The 22886-nt window shown below is 50.0% G+C and overlaps 2 protein-coding genes and 1 non-coding gene across 4 annotated transcripts; 1 reads left to right on the forward strand and 2 right to left on the reverse strand.

Moving 5' to 3' along the window:
• The first annotated feature begins 259 nt into the window (after positions 1–259).
• Positions 260–1320, forward strand: LOC146542972 (corticoliberin-like). The gene is made up of 2 exons (XM_085241914.1): positions 260–342; positions 774–1320. The coding sequence occupies exon 2, from the start codon at positions 812–814 to the stop codon at positions 1133–1135; it is 324 nt and encodes a 107-aa protein (XP_085098040.1). The 5' UTR covers positions 260–342; positions 774–811; the 3' UTR covers positions 1136–1320.
• A 1677-nt stretch (positions 1321–2997) lies between these two features.
• Positions 2998–22200, reverse strand: DNAJC5 (DnaJ heat shock protein family (Hsp40) member C5). 2 transcript variants are annotated; one of them, XM_085241913.1, is made up of 6 exons: positions 22020–22200; positions 15462–15529; positions 12304–12439; positions 9860–10073; positions 9575–9746; positions 2998–8975 (listed from the first exon to the last, which is right to left on the reverse strand). In XM_085241913.1, the coding sequence occupies exons 3-6, from the start codon at positions 12408–12410 to the stop codon at positions 8872–8874; spliced, it is 597 nt and encodes a 198-aa protein (XP_085098039.1). In that variant the 5' UTR covers positions 12411–12439; positions 15462–15529; positions 22020–22200; the 3' UTR covers positions 2998–8871. The 2 variants fall into 2 exon arrangements, with proteins under 2 accessions (XP_085098039.1, XP_010720685.1); XM_010722383.4 differs by lacking the exon at positions 22020–22200 and adding an exon at positions 17755–18636.
• Positions 22201–22413: 213 nt separating this feature from the next.
• TRNAE-CUC (transfer RNA glutamic acid (anticodon CUC)) lies at positions 22414–22485 on the reverse strand. The gene has a single exon. It is a non-coding gene; the product is annotated as a tRNA-Glu (tRNA).
• Between the last annotated feature and the right edge of the window lie 401 nt (positions 22486–22886).

Raw genomic sequence — 22886 nt, forward strand, 5'->3', positions numbered from 1 at the left:
TGTTCCCATGGGCATCTCCCCACCAACACCACCCCACGTCCCCCCGACCACGCACTCACCCCTCCACCCTCACGTACCCCCAACGTTCCCATCCGGGCACCCCTATGTGCTTCCACGATCCCCCCTCCCCACACGCCCCCAGGTGCCCCCTGTACACCCTCGGTCGTTCAGCACCACGGACAGCTCCCCGCCCGGTGTCACGTGAGGGGCCGCCGCCCCTATATAGCGCGGTCACGTGGCGGAGGGGGTGTTGGGGGGGGGGGGGGGTGCCGCCGCCCCTATAAAGCGCGGAGCGGGCGGGCGGCGCGGGCAGCGGGAGCTGCAGGCGGAGCAGCGGCAGCGGTGAGCATCCCGCCAACCTCCCACCCAGCCCCGCTCCTGGGAAGGGGGTCCTGAGTCCCCCGGGGGATGTGGGGGTCCGGTTCCCGCTGTGGGGGTGGGGAGGGCGGGAAGGGGTGTCCAATGCCGGGAGTGCCGTGAACCTGAAGCATGACCTACCTCCGAAACGTGAGGGTCCCGTGTCTGGGCGGTGGGGCCCGCATGTGCTGGGGGGGTCCCGTCCGGTGGTCACGGCTGTCCCGTTACCGGAGGACGGGTCGCGTTAGCGGGGGTTTGGTTCCAGTTCCCGGGGTAGGATCCCGCCTGCAGGTGGGGGGCTCTCACTCTTCGGGGCGGGGGGGTCCCCCGCGGTGCTCATCCCGCCGGGTGCCCCCTGACCGCAGCGTTGGGGGGGACGCGGGGGGTTTGGGGGCTGGGGGGGACCTCTTTTGCAGGTATCCGGTCCCCCACCCCCGGACCCGGAGCGGCTGCGATGAGGCTCAGGATGATTTCGGCTGCCTCCGTCCTCGTGCTGCTCTTCTTGCCTTCGGAGAGCTGCTCCCCGCTGCAGCCCCGCTGGGAGCCGGCCGCCCCGCGCCCCCCCCACGGACTGTGCCGACCGCGGGGGGCAGCGCCCGGCTCGGACCCCCCCCGAGCCCCGCGTGCGCTGCAGGCAGGGAAGAGACGAGAAGGGAAACCCAACTCTCTCGACCTCACCTTCCACCTTTTGCGCGAGTTTCTCGAGATGTCCCGGGAGGAGAGACTGGCGCAGAAGGCGCTCAGCAATAAGCTGCTGCTGCAGAGTATAGGGAAGTGACGGGAGGGGTCCCAACGGACGGAGGGGACGAAGCCCGGAGCAGCGAAGCGGGGACCCCCCCCACCCCGCGCTGTGCTCCCGCTGCTGCTGCTGCGCATTAAAGTCTCCCTCGCACCTGCCCCGCTGCGGTGCTGCCCCGCGTGTGGCGGCGTCGCCTTTCCGTGCGGGGTTTCCCTGGGTCCCGACACACCCGGCTGTGCGCGGGGGGCAAAGGGGATTCCCAGGGCAGGAGTGGGGAATGGGACGGGATTAAAGCATCTCGCCCTACGCTGGGTGCCGAGACCACCCCAGCCCCCCTCCCCCCCGTGCCCCTCAGATCCAAATTTTGGACGTCCACGTGTGCTCCAAGCTCGCTCCTTAGAGCCCCACTCACCCATCCACGCTGTAGGAACGCGGGGTGTGCGTGTGCTGGGGGAGTGCGTGTGTGTGTGGGGGGGGGGGGGGTCAGTGCACAACCCCTGTGCGTGGGTTGTGCCGTTCCAGCAGCAGAGCTTGCAAATTTCACCCAAAAAATAGAAGTGTCCCCACTGGGCAGTGCTGGGGATGGGGAAAAGGGTATGGGGGGTTGGGGGAGGCTGCTATAGGCCTCCATGGGACAGGGGGCACTGATGGTGTGGGCACACGGACACAGCTCCAGCTGCTGAAAGGCCTGCGGGCACCACTGAGCCCCCAGCATCGCACCCTCACTGATCTCAAAGCAATTTCTGCCGTTTGGGGTCACATAAGTGGGGGGGGGGAGGGGTGGATGAGGCAGGGTTTGGGGTGAGAATGGGGCTGAGCACCTGAACCCTGCACCAAGGTGGGATTCTGCATGGGGACAGGTGGGACCTCTGGGGGACAGCGAGGGAGCGGCGCTTTGGGGACGAGTGCAGAAATGAAAAGCTCAGGTGATGAGCGCACCGTGATGTGCAGCAGTGAGGAACGTGCACGTAACAGCTCAACCTGCCCTTACTGCAAAGCAGGGCTGCGTGCAGCTGTGATGCTCTGTGCCCACTGCACACTGCGTGGTGTTTCCCAGCAAAGGGGAATCACAGCCCACGGGGTCCGTGGGAGCAGTGGGCCGGGGCGGGCGGTCCTGCACAGCCCAGGGCTGGGTGGCAGCTTGCCCTGCAGGAGGGTGCTGCTCAGCACCAAGGTTCGTGCTGAACAGAGCTCTGAGCATCACACACAGCTGCGATACCCACCCCAAAGCCACGAGCAAAGAGGCCAAATTACAAAGGGGAAACGGTCAACTCAAAAGAACAAAAGTTCTCTGATAGAAAACAATTTTAAATGCACTCCCAGACCCCACCTTGCTGAGCTTCTGCTCCCCCCACCCCCGAACAACCCCAGCACTCACCCCCAGCTGCCTGCTCTCGGAGGCTGGGTGGGTTCACTTCCACGGGGCTGAGGGCAGCATGGGAAGGATGCTCTGTGGGATCCTTCTCCCATTCAGCACATTGTCCAGGGGCAGAGCTGTCACTGCCCACTTTGAAGTAGGAAATAAAACTGATCCTCCAGAATTTGCCTGTTGGTTAAAAAAGAACAGCAAACACATAAAAAAAAAAAAAAACACAAAAACCAGCTATGGTTGCAAACAAGGTGTTTGCAGGAAGCACTCACCTGGAATGCACCAATAGCACTTTGCTGCAGCATGCAGCACTGGTAGAAGGATGAGCACAAACACAACCAGGTGCACGCAGCTCCCTGGGCGCACACTGCCCCACACAGTCCTGAATTCCCACCTCAGGAGCACAGAAATATCCCAGCAAACTTCACATAGGCAACTCAGCATCCAGAACCCCTCCTCCCATGTTGTCATCAATTCAGGATCTCTGCACCCCGACCCCAAACGGATACAGAAAGAAAAAAGCCCATACGTATTTCTGCATTGAAAACATTTATTTTACAACAGTGGTTTCAGATAACTTAGCAATCTTTATTTTAGTTTCTATCTGGACATACGATACACAAATTACCATGCTAAAACATAAAATAATTCCTTCTGCTGTAACTGCAGGTATGTACAGGAGCTCAGTAGTATCCAGTGTTACAATCCACAAAGTTCTGACAGCCACATCTACTTACATACAATTCAAAGTATGGTCCTTTAGTAACATAACAAAATATATATATGTCTATATTATAATTGCTTCTCAGATGCATTTATACTTTGATTGTGGGGTGGTTTTTTTTTTGTAGGTTTTTTTTTTGTATTTTTTTTTTTTTACAGTCTTTTTTCTTTTGCTTTCGGCCACTGGTTCCCCCCCACCCCACAAGCAGCCCCCACACGTCCCCCCCACACCCAGCTGTGCCCCTGCACAGATCACCACCTAACTTCAGTTTTACGGTGTGCAACAGCTCCAAGTCCTACAAATCCACCCTGTGAGCACTACAGACTGAGCCCACAGACCTCACTGCGCCAACGTCCACGTCTCCATTCACCCCAGCAAGGAGGGAAGGCTTCCAGGGTAGAAAGGCTGCTTTTCCCTCTCCAAGCAGACAGCTCTCCCGTTTGTACCACCTATTTCTTTACACAACAGGAGCCTTCCATATTTTCCTCCATCAGTCACAGATCCCATCTGGTGTTCCCTGCAGCTGAAAGCAGGAAGCACAGCTCTGGACACACAGAACCTGTCTATCTGTGAGAAGGACTCGGGGCCAAATTCAGTGCTTTACCATCACAGAAAAACAGCAGCAAGGACTGGGTGCACACCTGTTGTATAAATATGTACATATGTGCATATATACATACATACACACACGATGCTGCAATCCAAAACCTAGAGCACAGGTTTGTGAGCTGACTCCCACTTTGTGAGTACGATGTGCTGACAACTGGCATAGGAAAAAATCCCAGTGCAGTTACCTCCAGAGATGAATCTCTCGACCGCTTTTAAAACATCCCACACACCAGCAGCACAAGCCAAAGTTCTTCCAGTACCACCCTTGGGTTTCAGCTCCTTCCTTCAGCTCCTTCCTCCTTTTCCTTACAGCAAAGCCAGAACGGTGAAGCCCAGCCCCTGTCAAGCAGGGCTGAGGGATGTTGGCAGAGCTCAGATGCCACCCTGTTTGGAAGCCATCACTGTACAGACAGCACGGTAAGCAACTGCTACAGACAACAAGAATACACCCACATTGCTGGTGGTGGGGGAAAGGGAGCAGAGGAGACAACAGCACTCAAAGAAGAATGGCCATTTTATATAAGAGCTTCCTCTACACATATACATATATATAAAGCCACCAGAAATCGCCAGCATCTATCCTTGAAACAAGGAAATCCATTGCTCGTGTTAACGTTGGCATCTTATTTTCAAACAAAAGTTTGCCTTCCAGATGTATGGCATTTGGCTTGTGCAAACATAAAAGACAGACAGCTTCCCCAGCAGTTCCCTCTGGCACAGAACACATCCTTCTGGAATGCAAGGAGCATTTCGGTCCCAGCACTGAAGCTCTGAGCACAGTGCATGGAGCAGAACAGTTCCTGCAGGACTTGGGCACCGACAACTTCTGCCACCGCGTCAGCTAAGAGTTACACTTCCTTCAGGGTATTACAAGCAGCTGTTGGTGTAGCAGTGCACTACTAGATGCTTTCCACTATAATACACAGAAGCAGCACCGAACGAGGAAGCAAGCTAAGCTTACACCAACCTGACACTACACACGGTGGTACTGGGGTTATGCACCAGTGCTCAGATTCTAGGATTAATGCACAGAGGCAGCATCTGGAACGAAGAACACGAGGCAGGGGCTGCCGAGTGCCACCAGTCCTGAACCTCCTGTTCAACATCGCGTCCACTTGCACTGAGTGGGGAGAACCACGGCATCGACACGTCCTAAAGGAGCCAGAAATGTCACAGTAACACTGAAGGGCACCAGAGAGACCGTGGGCACCGACTACGTGAGAACAGAGCACCTCTCATGGAGCACAGTGCTCTGAGACAGCCTGAAAGAGCACACCTGGGTCCCTCTACACCACACTACTTTAAGAATGGGACAGGAATGTATTTTCTGCCAGGCTCCCACCTGTGAGCACCCCTGTATGCATTTATAGGCTCCCACACAGAGGGCTGGGAGAAGCTACCCATCCCACAGCACTGCTGCAGGACGGCTGCTCACACCTCCTTCAGATGGGTGCAGGCTGCGTGCAGCCCGGCCCTGATCAGCATCACACGTTACCAACACGATGAGCACTAATATCTAAAGCAGTTTAAAAACATTACAAATGTAAAAATAAGACTAAAAAGGGAACGTGGCTAGAAAACATCACTGCGTGGTATCAGCAGAAATCTACACCGGATCGGACGCCACTGAGGTTCACTTCAGTTTATATACAGATAAATAATTCAGAATATCCTACGTACGTCACTAACTAAATGAAACTGGCATCTAATGCCCTTTGTTTGCTTCAAGTGAGAGTGCAGCTGGGCATCCCCAGCCAGGGCAGCAGCTCCCTCTCCTCCTGGGCCCTGCAGCCGTGCACAGGGGTCCTGGGGGCCGTCCTGCACGAGGAGGAGCTGCAGGGCAGTGCCAGGAAAAGTGCTGCCAAGTGGTTCTGTGCACTGGGAGGAGGTCGGGCTGCTGACACGGAGGTCTCAGGCAACTCATAAAAGAAAACAAATGACAAACTAACAGGAAGGCTACAACAGAAATCAAAGCTCAAGTTTTAATTCTGGCAACAGGCTGAGCAGAGAGCGGCAGCGCTCAGGTGGAGCTTTGGAAGGAACCATTCTGTGTACGAGCAGTGAGCAGGGCTTGGTGCCCGCCAGGCTCTGCTGCTTTGCATCTGGTAGCTCCACCAGCCCACACCCCGAGCCACACCACATTTCTTAACCATTATTTCCAGCACAACTTTGTCTTTACTGGGATTACTTTTGGCCGTTTTGAAGTGCAACTCATGTTAGAGCCCAGGATGCTCTTCTGTCTTATCTACAACAACACAACCAAGCAGGCATTCACCCATTCCTTATACAACTCAGGAAGAAGTACATTAATAACTTTAAATTCAGAGGTTTCAGGGTAACGTGGGCAAACCAACCATTTCAAAAAAAAAAAAAATCACTTAAAAATGTGTTTTCTCCTCATTCCCCCGTGCAGTTCCCCTTGGAGCACCCAGCACATCATGCTGGCACTAACAGGACAGCACTAACTTGCCATTCACACACCACCCACAGAACAGCCCAAAGGAACGCAGCAGCTCTTAAAGAACTCACACAGCACACTTATCCTGGATATCACCTTCTTCGAGTAGTGCAAAACACAGAGAAAGGCATCACCTCAGCCTCCTCACGTCAGCTCTGCTGCCAGCAGTGCCACGCAGCTGGTCCGTGCTACACGTGGATGGACACAGGGAGCATTACACACAGCACACAGGGTGAACTTCCTTCTGCTCCTTCTACCGACCCAACCACACCAACACGCTCATTCACACAGCCACAAAGCACCACCAGCTCTGTTACCAACAACATGAAGTGACCCACGCAGCCCCTAAGGGCAATTTTAGCCAGCCAGCTCTGAGGGAAGAAGCCTGCAGATCGTCGTGCAGCTCAACATCGAGACCTGGCATCAGGCAACGCCTACAAGGACAGCCAACGTGATGCTATTCAAGTTTTAAAACTGCTTTCTTTTTTAACGGGTCAAACAAAAGCTTTAATTAAATAAGGACCTTAAGCCAAACAATGCACTGCTGTCCTCAAGGCCACCCAAGAGAGAGATTCTGAGTTAGAAGCATCTTCCAGTAATCCACAGCATTTCAGGACGGAAGGACTACCAACAAGGAAGGAATTACTTAACGAGTGTGCTACTTCAATCTAGTCAGTAAATTAGGAGTGTTTGGAATCTTTGGAACCTGACGTGGTACCCAAAGCATCCCTATCTGCAACAGGCTGACATGCAGGCAACAAACGTGTCGGTACCCAAAGCACACATCTCACAGTGCAACTCAGCACCCAGACCGCAGTGATGACGCTCCGCTCGGTGTGGCTTTGTGTCACACTTGGTGTGCCCTGCCGTGTGCAGCTCATGCAGAGATGGAGTGAAAACATGTTGTCTGGCAGGAGATCCCCTCTCGTTTTCTGGCTGTTTCCGACAGGCTGACAGTGCTCTTTGCCCCCCTTCCCAAGTAACACCTGTATCTTGTAAAAGAGCAGCACGAAAGACCTCAAATGAAACCTGGGATGGAAGGCTGTGAATAGCCTCTCCACAGAGACAGGTGACAACAGGGAAGGGGAGATGGAGGTACAAAGGACAGGAGAGGCATTGTGATGAAAAACAGATAGATGTGATAGATCAAATTAAGAAGGCAATTAACTGCTAAACATGCCATGTGTAAGCTTACGAGTTGCTGTTCCAGATCCCGGCCCCGTATCGCTCAAAACGAGATTATTAATAACAAAATATGCCAGCAATTCAGCAGCTAAAATGCCTATTTAACAGTTAAATCCCGACGAACAGCTGTTTCAGAAGCAGTATTCAAACACGATTTGGTTTCAAAATAGCTCAGGAAACTTTTCAGTCGTTTCCCCACCGTTGTTCTGAGGGAAAGGAGAACACTGGTGTAAACAAGTCTAAAGGTAAGACAATGTGCAAATCATACAATATCAACATAAAAAGTGTTTTGTTCTTAAAAAGCCACTTCAGTACTCCACAAAGATGCTCATGAGAAAATTAAAGGGCTAACATATTATAACAACTTTAAAAAACAACACGGAATACCCCACTCGTCTATCAGTATCTCAGATTGTTAGACAAAAATTAAAAAAACCAACAATTATTAACATTTATGCTTCACCTACTGCCTGTATTTTATTCACTTGCTAGTGAAAACCAATTAACCAGTTTCACTTTAAGATTCTCACGCATTCAAAGAAGCTGCACTATTTGGTCTTTAGCATTTCAGGAAAAAGACTGAACTCAAACCAGAACAGAATTGTGCTTGAAGTTAAAGTCCCACTGTCACCACCACTAAACCCATTCACAGCTGCCTTTGTGACAAAGCAGGGTTTGTGGTTACACCATCACTGAAGATAACCCTTGTGCATACAGAGCTATTGATCAATTTAATTGTTCAAAGATTGGAAACCCTCCCTTCTTGTTTTTCAAGGTGTATTTATTTAAGCTGTAAACCAGCATTAAAAGACAATTCTAACTCTGCAGGACTGGCATTTTTTGGTTTTTGGCTTTGTAAACTTGCTTCAGTAGCAATGCAGAAATAGAAGAAGGAATAGAATTGGCTTGTTGCACCCAAATAAAAATCATGAACTTTTTTTAAGGGTCTTTGACAGCTTGGCTGTATGAAAGTATGGTGGCTCCTGTGAAACTTTAAGTCTCATTTTAGGCCAGTACCACTGCTTAAAATGCAGAATGTCTCCATCACACATACTGTGACAACTCAATACATCACACCACAGACATTTAACGGAACTCCATACATGCTATTAAAAAAAAAAAAAGAAAAAACAAACAAACAAAAAAAACAAAAACAAAAAAAGAAGAGAAAGGAAACATAAGACCGTAGCTAAACTGCTTTACATACTGCATGCTACAGCACTTCAGGTATCATCAAGATACGACACTGAAAGGTGACAAAAGGCTGAAGGGATTACAAAATACTTTCAGCAGGTTGGAAAGCTGCCTTCTAACTGTGGCAGAATTTTTCCCCCTCCCCATTCTCTACGTCTAATGTTCATGATTCTAGTGTTGAGTTGGCCATGTATTTTTTTTTTTTTAATCCGTTCTAATTACAGTGTTTCCTTAACTTAATTAAATCCATCAGTGTGGTAGCTAGGGTGAGAGTCAGCTGTGAGCTGGGTTGTCTCTGTGGCTGATGCTGGCTGTATCACAATAGGTGCATCTGAGGCCTCTGAAAAGCAAAGACAAAAGGCTTAGTATGCCAAGGCAGAGGAAAAAAAAAAAAAGAAAAGCAGTGCTGTGTGCTTTGGTAAGCATAAGGTACCTCCCTCTGCAATGCTTTGATAACACCACTGTCAGGGGGTGAGCAACTGCACCCTGCATCACTCGCTTTGCTTATTTCCATTGTCCTTATTGTTTCTTTTCTTTTTCTCCCCTTTTTCTTTCTTTCTTATTAACCCACCCTTATCTCAACCTTGTGCTCTCCAATTCTCTCCCCCCCATCCTGCCGCGGTGGGAGCGAGCAAATGGCTGCAAAGCGTTGATCTGCTGCTGGGTTAAACCACAGCACTCACCCACTTCTCTGCAGCTGACCTCACCGCGTTCAAAGACCCACCGGGAGTTTTCAGCAACTGAATTTCTGGTGCCAGCCTTACCCACACAACTGTTCCAACTCTTGTGCTACAGTTATTCCCCCGCAGGGACCTGTGCTGATCTGTCCACGGAACAGGCACTGCTCCTCACGCAGCTCACTGAGCCCTCACCCAGGGACTGACACGCTGAATACCAGAGGTTCTACAATCCTACAAACCTCACAGCTGCACTGCTTACCCCTTTCATCTGACTGCAACTGTGCCTCCAAGTCCTCTGGAGAGACGTAGTACTCCTGCTCCTCGCCTTCAGGAGGTTTAGGTTTACACTTCCCACAGCAGCAATTACAGCAGCAACACAGACAGCAGCAGCAGTAGCAGCCTGTGATGAGCCCACAGAACACAAACAAGGCCTGTAGAAGACAGAAAGCAAATTCCAGAAGTGAAAACAAACAGTTTGCAAACGGATTACTTGAAGCATTTTAAATGCCAACCCAGAACCATTTTTCTTTGTGCTTAAATTTACCTTTGCCCACCAGCTGGACAGCACGAAGTATGTGTTCACATTTTCTTCTCCAAACTGCTCTGCTACATACAGACCCAGGGAGCCATATTTATCATAAATGTTTCTCTTTGTCGCATCGGTCAATATTGCATGTGCATTATTGATCTCTTTAAATTTTTCTGCTGCCTCTGGATTATCAGGGTTTTTATCAGGATGGTATTTCAGTGCAAGTTTCCTGCCAAAAGCAAAAAGAGATTACAGATTAGATGATGGGATTTGGGTTCCTGGTTTTGTTTTGTTGGGGTTTTTTTTTTCAGTTCCACTGCTTGTCACTGAAGAGAAACTTCCAAGTGCCAGTTGAGAATCTCTCTCCAAGTACAGTCTGTTCATTTCTCATTCACTTCCCTGTTGATTCCAAAATGCTACAGCACCGTCTAGCTTAACTCACGGGATTGATTTCAGAGTGTTGGACAGGACTCTTGGAAATCCAACGAAAAAAAATTAGGATATTGAAGACAAGAAGAAGGCACTTCACCCCTCAGCTCCAGCGATTTCCACCAGCAAGTTTTGCTCCTGCTAAAGCAAAGGCCAAGCTAACAGAAAAGAAACACACCACAAGTCTCAGATACAGCATCAAAGAACAAACAGAAGCAAGCTACAACAACTCATCTACAGTCTCTCAACACAAAAATAGAACAGAACCACTTGTGGTTAATTCACCAGTTGCTTTGCAGGTACAAGGCACTTCAGTGCAAGCCTAGCTAGAATAGAATCAGCTTCAGGAAATCACAATGTACCTCCCCATATCATTCTAGATCTCTTTCAACTACATGACAGCAGTTCGCAGTCCCCAGAGATCACTGAACACAGCACAAAAACTCAGATTAAGCACTGATAAATTTGCAAATTCAGATACAGCCCAAGCAATAAAAGAAATCAGTACTGGCCAGGCATTTCCTGGCTGCACAATTGCAGTTTGAGTCATTTGTGCTTCGAAGGAGAAAAATGATTCAGAATAATAGTTCTAATAGTTCTGCACCACCAAAAATGGGAGGTGACCTGCAGGGATGTACCATGAGAGCCCCATGTCTGACAAACACACTGAGAGCCCGCAGACATTTACACACCACAGCTCCTCAGGAGGGAAATATTCAGATAAATGTACAATAAAGATTTGTGCAAGCACAGCTTTGGGTGCACACAAACACCACAGCATTCAAACAGTCACCTGAGAGTGCACTTGAAACATTTGTAGGCTGTAAATGACGTTGCTTGGGAAGATAACATTATTCAGGGCTGCCAAAGGTGCCATTGGATCAGAGAAGACTGAAATAACCAGTTTTTGTAATTAGAGGGAGGGTAGGTCAACTTAAAGAGGAGCTAGCTACTATCGGGTTGTGATAGAGAAATATTTTTCATGTCACATTTCCTGTGTACACACAGATCCCACAGGCCAGCAAAGGACATTCCAGATCAAATGGAATGAAAACAAGAAGTGGCCACTAAAAGAGCAGAAGAGGCACCAAGATTAGATGAAGCTCCAGGTATGAACGAGGCAGCTCTTGAATCCCCCTTGAATCCAGCTGTGCCCTTCTTACAAAGGAGAAACTCTTCTAGGTTTTCCCCCCCATGAGGTAAAAGTGGTTTTCAGTCCATTGTGCTAGAAGATGACTGCCCCAAATGTGCAGTTGGAAGAGTTGGGGAAGACACAGCTGATTCTGGACCAATGTATTCATACGTTTCACTCAGTAATTGCCAGTGGCAAGAAAAAGTGGCTTTGAAAGGGAAAAGTTTTGGTAAGCATTGAAGATTAAAACAGTACTTGTGAAAGGAGTAACCTCAAGTGGAGATGACTGCTGACACCTAGTGTGATGTTAAACACACTGCCACTGCCAGGTAGTGCCAGCATGACTGCAGCTCGTCCTTACAGCAAAGAATAGATTGCATGCAAGCAGGTTTGGAGGGAAGGTACGTTTTGAACATGGCTCTAGAAAAGAAATCACTGTTGATACTCAGTTTTCATTCTTATTTACATCTTTAATCTATACTTCACCGTGCCAGAACTCGAAATGATGGACAGAAGTGCAGGACTGCCCACCTGTGGTCTCTAAGCCACACACAGAGCTACACAGCACAAAGGAAGAACTTAATTCTGGTGGCACTCCTACAGCTTTGTTCAATTTTACCTAAAGAACTTTCAGAATGACACTGCACAATGGAGAATTTCACTTGTTAAATCCATACATTTTATCTGTCCCAAGTCTTGCACACAAATGCTGTCAGTGACAGTGGCTCCATGCAACTTCTGTAAAAACAAACCAGATGTTTCCCCTCTGTTTTCTCGCATGCTTTTTTCACACAGATTTTAAATAAACCAACTGGAGCCTATATATAAACGCCTCATCTGTCGAGCACTTAAAGAAATTTGTTTTATTGGGTGATACATGGAAGACTTGAAACTTTACCTGTATGACTTTTTAATATCATCAGAAGTAGCATTCTTGTCCAGTCCCAGCACGTGGTATAATGACTCTCCAGAGGTAGACAGCGAGCGTTGCCTCTGGTCTGCCATCTTGGACTAACCTGAACAGAGAAATGTCCCTGCCAAAAAAGAAGAAAAAAGATGAGATCAAGAAATGCTTAAACCAGAAAGAGCACAGACCTTAAACAAATCAGCCCTGAAATTGGAGGCTTTGGGGTAAGAAACTTATGTGAAAATTCATGTTTTAGATCTTAATGGGCTTTGAAGAGAAAAGGTTCTGAATATACGTGGAAGTATAAAGGTTGCAAAAAAAAATAAAATAAAATCAGGGAATCCTCAGCAAAAGCAACAGTTTCCAGCACAGAGCACACAGCCCACAATCACTGCTGTATCCACTCTTTAAAAAAACAAACTCAAAATCAACAGCTGAGCTATAGCTGTAAGAACCACACATCCCTACTGCTATTTCACTGCCTTTCTTAGTCTATTATTTACTCCCAACACACCTACATGAATAACTGGACAACAGACAGGCTGCTGTTAGATGGAAGCTGCCTTCTGCACCACAGAGGTGAACTCAAAATTCCACCTCCTTAACCAGGGCTTTTATTTGCATTCTCCATTGTATGCATTCCATACATTAAAAGAAAAAACACAACCACCTCCAAAAACTCCCCATCTTATCACTGAAACCAGGCACAGCAGAATCCTTTAGCCAAAATCCAGCAGAAGGAGGCTAATGCCACTCCGAGAGAGAGAACACCTGCCTGCTTTGGGAGGAGGCAATCTCCCCTGTCATAACATCAAGTTGTGAATCAAACATTTAACATGTATGCCAGACAAATCCTACTGCTGGCACTTGACTTAACCTCCTGCTCTGCAATCAGACATGCAAGACCCTCGAGGTGTCCCCTGAGCCACAGACAGACATGGTTATGTCCTCTAACATCCTTAGCAGCTTAGCATTTGCCATTCTTTAGCTGCAGAACTGCAGCAAGGATGAGCATTGAAGGGAAGACTATTGGCTATTTTTGGATTATGTCATTACAGTTAGCCCACACCAGATTATACAGACTTTGAAAAAGATATTTAAAGCACCAGACTTTTCTAATTTAACCCTTTATCTTATATAATAAAGCTCATAACTTCAGGTTTCAAAAGGCTACCCCCAAGAACTACCCTCAGACATTGCTTATTTCACTACTAAGCTCTTTACGTGCTCTCAAAGCACTGATATGCTTCACAAAAATACCAGTTCTGTTTCTGCCAACACACAGGTATCATCATTCTTGTACAGGGTGACTAAGAGGCACAGACACAGGCAGCACACCTCTCCTGCTCATCTCCGAGCCTACCAGTAACTGCCCAGGTGTAGCAGCTTTCAATCAGGTTAAGACTGATACCTGTGTCCAGTTTCTTTAAATGGAATGCACCTGCTGAACTTGTAAGCTCTCATCTAATTTCCTTCACGAAGTTACTGACAGTTCTGGTGAGTTTAATTAAATGTTATCTAATAAGGAAGCTTATAAATTAATAACGATGATAACAACGACACTGAAATATATGCAAAATCTGGAAGGTAAATGTGTGTTTTTCTTTTAAAAAATACAGCACAAAGCTACTGAAAACAATCCATAGAAGAGGAGAGGAAACGTATTAAGAAATAGGGCACCCACAGGAGGCATAGCCCTCTGGGAGCAGCTTTTCACACCAGCAGCCTCCCTGCCCCCTCTACCTAAGCAATCCCAGTGCTGAGGTCAAAGACTGCTGATCCTGACGTGGAGCTGGTAATCTAGCTAATCACAGTGCACAGCTGCCCTGCACTGCCTCTTCCACCCGTGGCCAAAACCACCTCCCCTTCCTGACACCCATCCTGGCTCATTCTCCCAGGCAGCTCCTGCCATACCAGCAGCATCCGGCCCAAGGAAGCTTCTCTACAACCACACCACAGTGCTACCTAGAAGCCTGCTGCTCTATTTAGGCCTAATGAGCTTCCTTCCTAGTCAGCCCAACATGCCCTGGGTGCACAGATGCTGCAGATCACAGGTACAGTCCCTGTGTTGATTAATCAAACCTCCACCGTAAAACTGGGCCAATGGGTTTGGCAAAAAACAAATTCAGCTTGATCCAGCTGTGTCTGTCAGTCTGCAGGCTGCCTGTCAAGAATCAAGAGAGACACAGGAATAATGTTTCCTACCGCTCCAGTTTTTCATCACTTCGATCTGAGAAGTTCAGGGTACCCGGGGGGTCACTGCAATGGGATGCCTGCATTTTCAGTACCAGAATGAAAAGGGCACAGGCAGAAGAACAGAAGACAAGGTGCTACCTGGAATTCACCTGGGAAACTCGTTATTTAAAGGAACAGAACGGTCTTATTACAACGAATGTAACCTTTGGCTCTTCAAACATGGAACAGAATTAGAAAGACAATAAAGCTGCAAGCTTTTTGCATTCAGAACACTCCATAAAACAGGATATTACCTATCCCACTGCTTTCACAAGTGGCTCTCATTCACAGCACCAAAAGCTGCTCTGTGTTTTTAAGGAGGGCTGCATCCAGCAGTAACAAACCATCTGCTGTATGTTCTAAGCAAGCAGGATTCCCTCAAGAGGTTTCTCTCAGAAGGCTCTGAAGAAAGGTAATCCCCTGGATTAAACAGCAGTTTTTAACCATCTGTGTACCAGCATAACCTGCATCAGCCAACTTTAACAGGAAACACACCTGCTGGCAGCACAGCCACAACGGGGTCATCGGTGCCATCTCAACAGAAAGATTTAGATTAAACCTGATTGGTGATCTGAAAACTGGCCTTAACATCTGACAGACATCAGTGGTAAGCTGGGCCCTTTTATAACCCGAATTTAACTAAGTAAAATAGCAAACTGCAATGACAGCAAAGAGAAATGGGAAGTTCCCTGCCATTCTAGGGAATTAATAGTCACAGAACATCCCAGTGAACGCCAGCACCAAGAACGACAGCAGGTCAGGTGGCCAAAGGCAGGACTAAAACTTTTAATTTTGGCTTCATGAGCAGAGAGAATTTTCTAAGAAACCTTGAGCTTTGTTTCCTCAGCGTCACATTGCATGTAAATAAGTGGATTTTTTTTTAGCTGTAAGAAATCCAGAAGTACAGTACTCACCTGGTACCTCGTTTGCCTATTCTAAGACAAGTAGTAGCTGCCTCCACACACCTCTGGGACAGGATCTCCTATAAAAGACAAAGAAAAATAAATCACTTTTTCCACTGACTCATGCTGAGGACTCGTAGCAAAGTTGTCATCCCATCAACAATCCCATCAGTTCAACTTGAGGCAGATCAATACTGAGGCCATCAGGTTAATGCACGCCGTTATGAGCTCACGCCTTCCCACAGCACGGGCAGCTGGCAGCAGGGAGCTCATCCTGAGCTCTGTGTCTGCGTGTCTCCAAGATGCCTGCTGTCACACACTGCCTTGTGACAGAAGTCCGAAATAAAGTCAAGATTATTTCTATTGTCCAAAATGCATTGCAGTAAATCTCCGTGGTGTCACATATTCAGGCTGTCAGATGAAGGCACAAATACTTGAAGGTGCAGACCCAGGGGCTGTGTGCTTCTATCTGTAGCTTCAGCCTCCGTTCCCGAGCCTCCTACTACACGAAAGACAAACACACAGCTAAAATGAGGCAGCTCTGAGCACAGAAACCATAACAACTGCTATCTGCTCGAGACTCCAGCCTTCTGCATGCTAGGCATTGGTGAAATAGCTGTACTTAAAACAAGAGAAGTGTGTTTTGTAAGTCTTGGTAATCTGTAATGTTGTTAGAGAGAGACTGCTAAAGGAGCTTAGCTGTTGTGAGGGACTGCAAGCTGCAGCTGAAGAACCAAGTCTCACTTCAGCACACAAGGAATGGAGCCCGAGAGGATCCAGCAGCACAAAGCACCAGTCGGTCCCGCAGTGGTCGAGGCAAAGCTGCACCAATTGCTGCAGAACACGTGCAGGTGAGAGAAGAAACGATCTACAAACCACCAATTCCTTGTATATTCCCCGCCTCTTACGTGTGAGGATCAGAAGAAAAGAGGAAAGAAGGCCGACTTATCAGCTAGCAGACAGGAAGGCCACCTGAACCCAAAGTGAGATCAGCGATGGACTGAAGGCACAGCAAGAAGGTTTCTCACACAAATGAAGGGACACGCTCGGGAAAGCTGCCTGTTCTTCCAACTGTCTCACTTGCTCCTGAACCAGCTCTTCTAACCTCATCTGTCCCACAAGTCTGGATCTGAGTCAGCCAATCACTCTCCTTACAGCAATGAGCCATATCTGGCCTGAACGCCTGCCTCTGTCTGCTCCCACCTCTCCCAGAGCTGCTATTATCCGACAATCTTAGAACAGAACTGCCAGCCCCCAGCCCCACACCTTATGGACACGTACTGCATCACACTTACAGGTCATTAAAGAATAACATCAAAAGCTGCTCACCGAGCCACACTACAGCGAGCTGCAGATGGCCCCTTCTGGCAGGGAGCCCCACCTCCCCACTGCCTCCAAGCCTGGGCAGAGATAGCATCCATCCTTAACAACCCTGGGGCTACACTGAAACTTGTAACAAACTTAAGGGCAGTGATACCAGTCTTGTTCCCCTAATTAGCTTAGCAGATTAAAATTCAGCCATGCAAGTCTGAGGGCTGACCTGTTACAAAAACCTGTGACCTTGTACTTACACAAGAGTGAGTTTCAAACACTCTCAAGAACGGTTTCCACACCACAAGCAGAACACCAAAGCATCAGATTCCCATCTTCCGTCCCCCCTCCTCACTTACAGTAATCACTCCTTACATGATTCTTTGTGCCTTCCCTACCTGGGGTTCCTTTAGCAAAACATTATTGTTTGTGGCACTACAGTCGTTTATATGGCAGTGTACAAGTGTCACAATCCACACGTGGCTGTAAACAACAACTGCGTCTGCTTACTCAGCTGTGTTAAAGTCTAAGGGAAACCAGCAGTTCTGCCTGCCCCCCTTCTTATCACCCTTGCTTCTCTATTAAAAAACCTCTGCAGTGCTTGACTCACCGACTTCTCATTGCATGTGAGTGCACCGGAATCAACAGGACAAAGCACTGCTTGCTGCTGGTGAGCCATGCTAAAGGCACCGCTTTCTCACAAACAGCAGCACCTGATTCTTCGTGGCCTTTTCCAGCCTTAATGATTCTGTGATGGCACTGATCCGATGATTCTGCTGTGGGGCAGATGGAGAGGCCCCAAGGGAACAGGTGAGCATGGCATGAGCAGGGACCAACGTTATTCCCCAACCGCTCCAACCAAACACCAATCTTCCACCAACCAATCTTCCTATTAAAAAGCGACAAATAAAAACACAAGCAAAGCAGAAGCAAACAGCAGAATGCATACAGCCGAGCTCCTCCCAGATCCAACCATCCCAGCCATGGCACTCACAAGAGCAGCTGGAGTGCCTCTGCACAGCACCAGGAACCAATGGAAGCACTCTCTGAAGTTGGATCTCATTTTTTCCTCCTTCGCAGTGTCACTACACCATCTCCCTTCCCAATCTAGACAGAAAGAAAGCAGCTTCATTTCTCTCCATGCACTTTTATCTCATGTATCCAATGGGGTCTTCCCTGCCCAAGGAGAGCAGTGCCTGTCACACGCACCCCCAGTTGTGAGTGCTTCCATCCCCAAGGCTTTGCCTTTGTAAAGGTCAAGCACCTCCTCCTGCCCGCTGCCCAGCTGCACTTCCCCACTTCTGCTGGTGCACGGGGAGGAGATGCCATCGTTTCCCCATTTCACTTCTCAAAGAAACTGCCAGAGAAATGGATGTGCTCGTTTCACCCTGTGACAAGCAGAAAGCACAGGCCTTCTTTATTAGACCAGTGAAACAAAGGCAAAAAAGCACCACGAGTGTGCCATCTTCTCAGAGTTAGACATGAAAACGTTAAGGCCCCTTCCAACTAAAAGCAGTTGGTGATTCTATCACCATAAAATAGGTTAAGAAAAGATTTTTGTTACGAAACCTGAACTGCCCAGCGCTACCTACACAACCCAAACTTCTACACAGTGCCACGGCTGGAAAACATAACGCCATTCCTTCCCTGGAGACACCTGGTTGGTGCTGTGGGGATCCATCATCGTGCAGATCTGTGTCAGTCTGTGCTCAGGGCTCAGCTCACTGCCTCTGCTGGGTTCACCTGGCTCCAAAATGAAGCCCAGCAGCCGAGAGGCCTTCATCTGAATGGACACTTTCTCGTGGGGGATAAACTCCTTGGTATTTTCTAATTATACAGAGCCATTTCATCAACAGAAAGATTTATTTTACACCACCCTCCCTCCTCCAGGCAGCGCACTGATGGTTATTGCTGTTATCTCGCCCTGCGAACATCCCATCCACAATCCATGAGATGAGCCACATCCTCACAGCCCCACTCAGCCTAGCCTATATAAATAAAGACACGAGCCCATCATTTAGAAATAATAAGGAGACTGAGAGGGGTGCTTGTGCTGCCCATTCCCCGCTACCTGTCTGTGACAAGGCTCATTCTGTGGCCTCATCCTGCAGAGCCGGCATGCAAAGAAGAGCCCTTCCTACATAGAGCTCTCCCAGTGGTGCAACAGGGATGATAAACACAGCACCTAAACGTGCATGCATTTTATAAACTTTCTTTTCCCCACCTGGAGTAACAGCTGAGAGCAAAGCCAGCAACCTGCCTGCTTTCTGTGGCTGATGTTTCAGCTCCGTGGTGCTGAGTGCTGTTCAAGCAGTGCTGTCCTCACAGTGCAGCGATTAAGCTCCCCCAGTCCTTACAGCGTTACCATTAAACAGCAGTTTGTACACCCATGCGTTTAAGCAGCCTCGTAACAGCAAGGAAGGAAGAGTGGAAATCATCACTGGGAGATAATTCTTAACAAGAGGCTTTGTGCAGAAGATGCCAACAGCACAAGTCACGGGGAGAAGTGTGGTTTTAAGATGAAGGGCAGGAAACGGGGCAGAGGGGTTACACCTACAGCACAGCTGGAGGAGACACTGGGTGCATCATCTGAGGGGCTGTGCAGCTGCCTCCCATCGCAGGGCCGGGAGCAGACATGGGGCCGCATCCATCGCCGTCCCGTCCCACAACCCACGCCGTATCCTTGGGTAGCTGTAGCCGTGCACCTCTGCTGATTCCACTGTGTGGCTTTTGTAAGTTAGCAAACAGTGTGTGGAGCAATTTCTGTGAGTGCTGTGGGGATGAATTCAGCGCGTGCAGAAATCAGGAACTTTGGCAAGAAAGAAGACTGAGGGGGGTGGTTGTCACAGAGAAGAGATATTTCCTATTGCCCAGGCTGAACATTTCTGCACTTCATGCCGCTCAGTGCTCAAAACAATCTCTGTCAAACTGAATGCATCTTTTCCCAGCAGTAACTTCAGGGCCTTCTAAAAGAACCTATTTGTCACACCAAGCCCCCAGGATCAGCAGATCAACGTTCTAAAGAAGAGATGCGGTTTGTCACCCGATTCTCTTCCATCACTCAGACCAACAACGTGCTGCAGTCACACCTGGCCGAGCTGCAGCCTCCCCTGTCACAGACACAGTCAGGTCAGTGTCGAAAGGAAAGCAGTCCTGTAGCTCAGGAGGAGCAAACTGGGAGCAAACCTGCAGAAGCCAAGCCTTGTATTTCGTGCCATGCACTCAGACGGTGGCACAGAAACAATATGAGATCACAAAATATTTCTGAGCATAAACACAATTGCTGAAATATTACTGCCATCACAGTAACAGAAAGTCCTTAAGAGGAGCAACGACAGATGGAAGGGAAAAGAGTATTTTCATTTGAAATACAGCCAGAAATTCAAAGGCTCAAAAAGGGGAAAACAAACAGAGCTGTGCAGGTTTCTACTTTTTGTGCCCTCAGATTATCAGTGAGCTCTGGATCTGACTGGGCTTTTTATTGCTGCTCTGGACCTACTGCCTGCAGTTCTTCAGCGCAACACGGCAACAATTTGGGAGCAAAAAGACAGTGCTGCAGCATCTCTGCTTCCACTGAAATGCCATGGATGACACAAAGGAGGGAGGGAAGGAAGGAAACAAACTCCTTTTTGTTTGCAGAATATCTCACCTCCCAGTGCTGAGTTATCCCAGAGCAGACCCTGCACGCCAGCACTGCCAGAAGTTACCCTGAAGTCCTTTGGACACCGCAGGAAAATTGTTCTTTCAGTCCACCCTGCAATCAATTTCTCTTCCAGTCCAACCTGGGCAATCCCTCTCTTTTCTCCCTCCCAATGCGCACCGTACTTAAATTATTAGAAGCAATTCATTAGTGCAATTGAGTTTGGCACCTATTCCTCAGCCACCTTATGCTGGTCCTCACCCGTTTTCTACCAAAAGCCAACAGCAAGGCCCAGCCCAAAACCAACAGCTGCCATAAAACTTCCCAATCCTTGTGCTGGAACTGCAGCTGGTGCAATGCTCCCACACACACGTGGCCAACGGGACCCACACGAGGACATCGGAAGGGTCTGGGTGGGTATTTGAGCACATGGCCTTCTGACAGCTGTACTGCACGAGAGTGGCTATTCAGCACACCCAGCAGCATCTCCCACGTTAACACCTCCATAAAAGCAAACCCAGAGATAACACTGCCTGCTTTGCTGGTCAGGTCCGGCTCTCACCTCGCTCCCCAAGCAGGAAGCTCCACGGCATCGTGCTGCACCCAGCAATAAAGTCAGCAGCATTGTGTCAGCCAGCAGAGAGGTGTCGATGAGGGATGAGCACAAAGGCAGAGCGCTGCCTCATCCCTCTGCTGCTCCCGGTTCTATGGTGCATCCCCACAGCATCCTGACCGGAATCCTTAATTCCAATACCGCCCAAATAAAGGGAATTACGCTGCGTCCGCAGCTTTCTGACTGGAAAGGCTTTCTGGCAATACGTCACTCGTTAATGGCATCATCACTAAGCAGTCACAAATTACATGTAAAACATCACAGGGAACGACGTAAAGAAGGGGAAGCACAGAGATCCCCCAGGCAATCGTCAATCGCTGCTCACCCGTAACACAAACACTTTGCATTCAGAATTCACCTCTCCAGGCCCTCGGCTGTGTTTCGGGGGGTCTCTGCAGCCCCGCACCCCAACACGTCTGCTTCCCCAGCAAAGCAACGAGCGCGTAGACAGCGGGAGGACGGGATTTCCACCCCCCCGAGCACGAGGTTCCCACGGAAAGAGCCACGACGCCCGCAATTACGATTCTTTTTTTCCCCAGCCCCGCATAACGAAGGGATGCTTCACTAAACGCGGCGGCTCGCTGCCCCCCGGGGCACCCCGGCCCGTCACGGAGCGGCAGCACGGAGACGCACTGCCAACATCCCACCGGGCCCCGCTGCCGCCCGCCTCCCCCAGCCCGCGGCCACCCCCGTTCCGTCACAGCCCCTTCAGGCCGCTTCCCCTCAGCCCCACGGCCTCCATTCAGCCCCACGCAGCCCGGGCTGTTCCCGCCCGCTCCCTCAGCGGCCCTTCGAGGCTCCGTCCCCCCCCGGCCCCACAGCCTCTATTGCGGTCCCATCCTCCTCGGCCCCGCACGGCCCTTCAGGCCCCACCTCCCCGGGGCACAGCCTCCATTTGGGCCTCCTCAGCCCCGCGGCCGCACAGCCTACGCCTCAACCCCCCCCCCCACCACCTCGGGTCGGGCCCAGCGCTACGAAGCGAGGCCCGGATCGGCCCGGCGCTCACCTGCGCCCCGCGGGAGGGCGGACGGGCGGGCAGCGGGGGCCGCGCAGCCCCGGGGGGGGCGGGGCAGGACACGGCCCGGCGGCTGCGGCTGGCGGCGCGGCGCCCACAGCGCTCCGCAGCACCGGGACCCGGCGACGCTGAGCACGGGCGGGCGGGCGGGGGAGGGGCCTGCGCGGCGCGCAGCGTGTACAGCGCCTGCGCGCGCTGCCCCGCCCACTTGTACCCGCGCGAGCACGCGGCGCTCCGCCTCTCCCTGCCGGGAGCGCGCGTGGACGCGGTGGGGCTCGCGCAGAGTTAGCGCGGAATGCAGGGGGTGGAAAGCGCGCGCGGCGGGACGCGCCCTATGGCTGACCCGGGAGAGAAAAGTTGCTCCTACGGAGAGGCAAAAGAGAACTTCCCTGACCGGGAATCGAACCCGGGCCGCGGCGGTGAGAGCGCCGAATCCTAACCACTAGACCACCAGGGAGGGCTGTTTGCAATCTTTACTACATTCTCTCTAAGCCGAAGCACGGCGCCCCACGGGGTACTTTTTGTAATTAGCTGCTTCTCAGCTTTGCCGCTTATCTGCTCTGTGCTGCTCCGTGGGACAGAGCAAACCCGTTCCCTGCAGCCTCTATGCGAAGCCTCTCCATCTCGTGCTCCCCCGCAAACCACCTTGTATTTAGGCGCGGGTGTTCCCCAGCCCCAGCCCCTCCAAAGCAGCACCTTCTGATGTCTCAAGTGGCCTCTGACGTGCAACGAGCTTTCTCAAACCCTGTCCTTCACCGTGCATGAACCATAGGGGCAGCGGGGCTCCCTCTGCTGCCCTTCTAAACCCAAGAGCGGCTCCCAGCCCAACTCACACAGCCACCACTTCGCCTCCACGGT

Source organism: Meleagris gallopavo, chromosome 22 (genome assembly GCF_905368555.1).
Source record: "Meleagris gallopavo chromosome 22, MGAL_WU_HG_1.1, whole genome shotgun sequence".
NCBI lineage: Eukaryota > Metazoa > Chordata > Aves > Galliformes > Phasianidae > Meleagris > Meleagris gallopavo.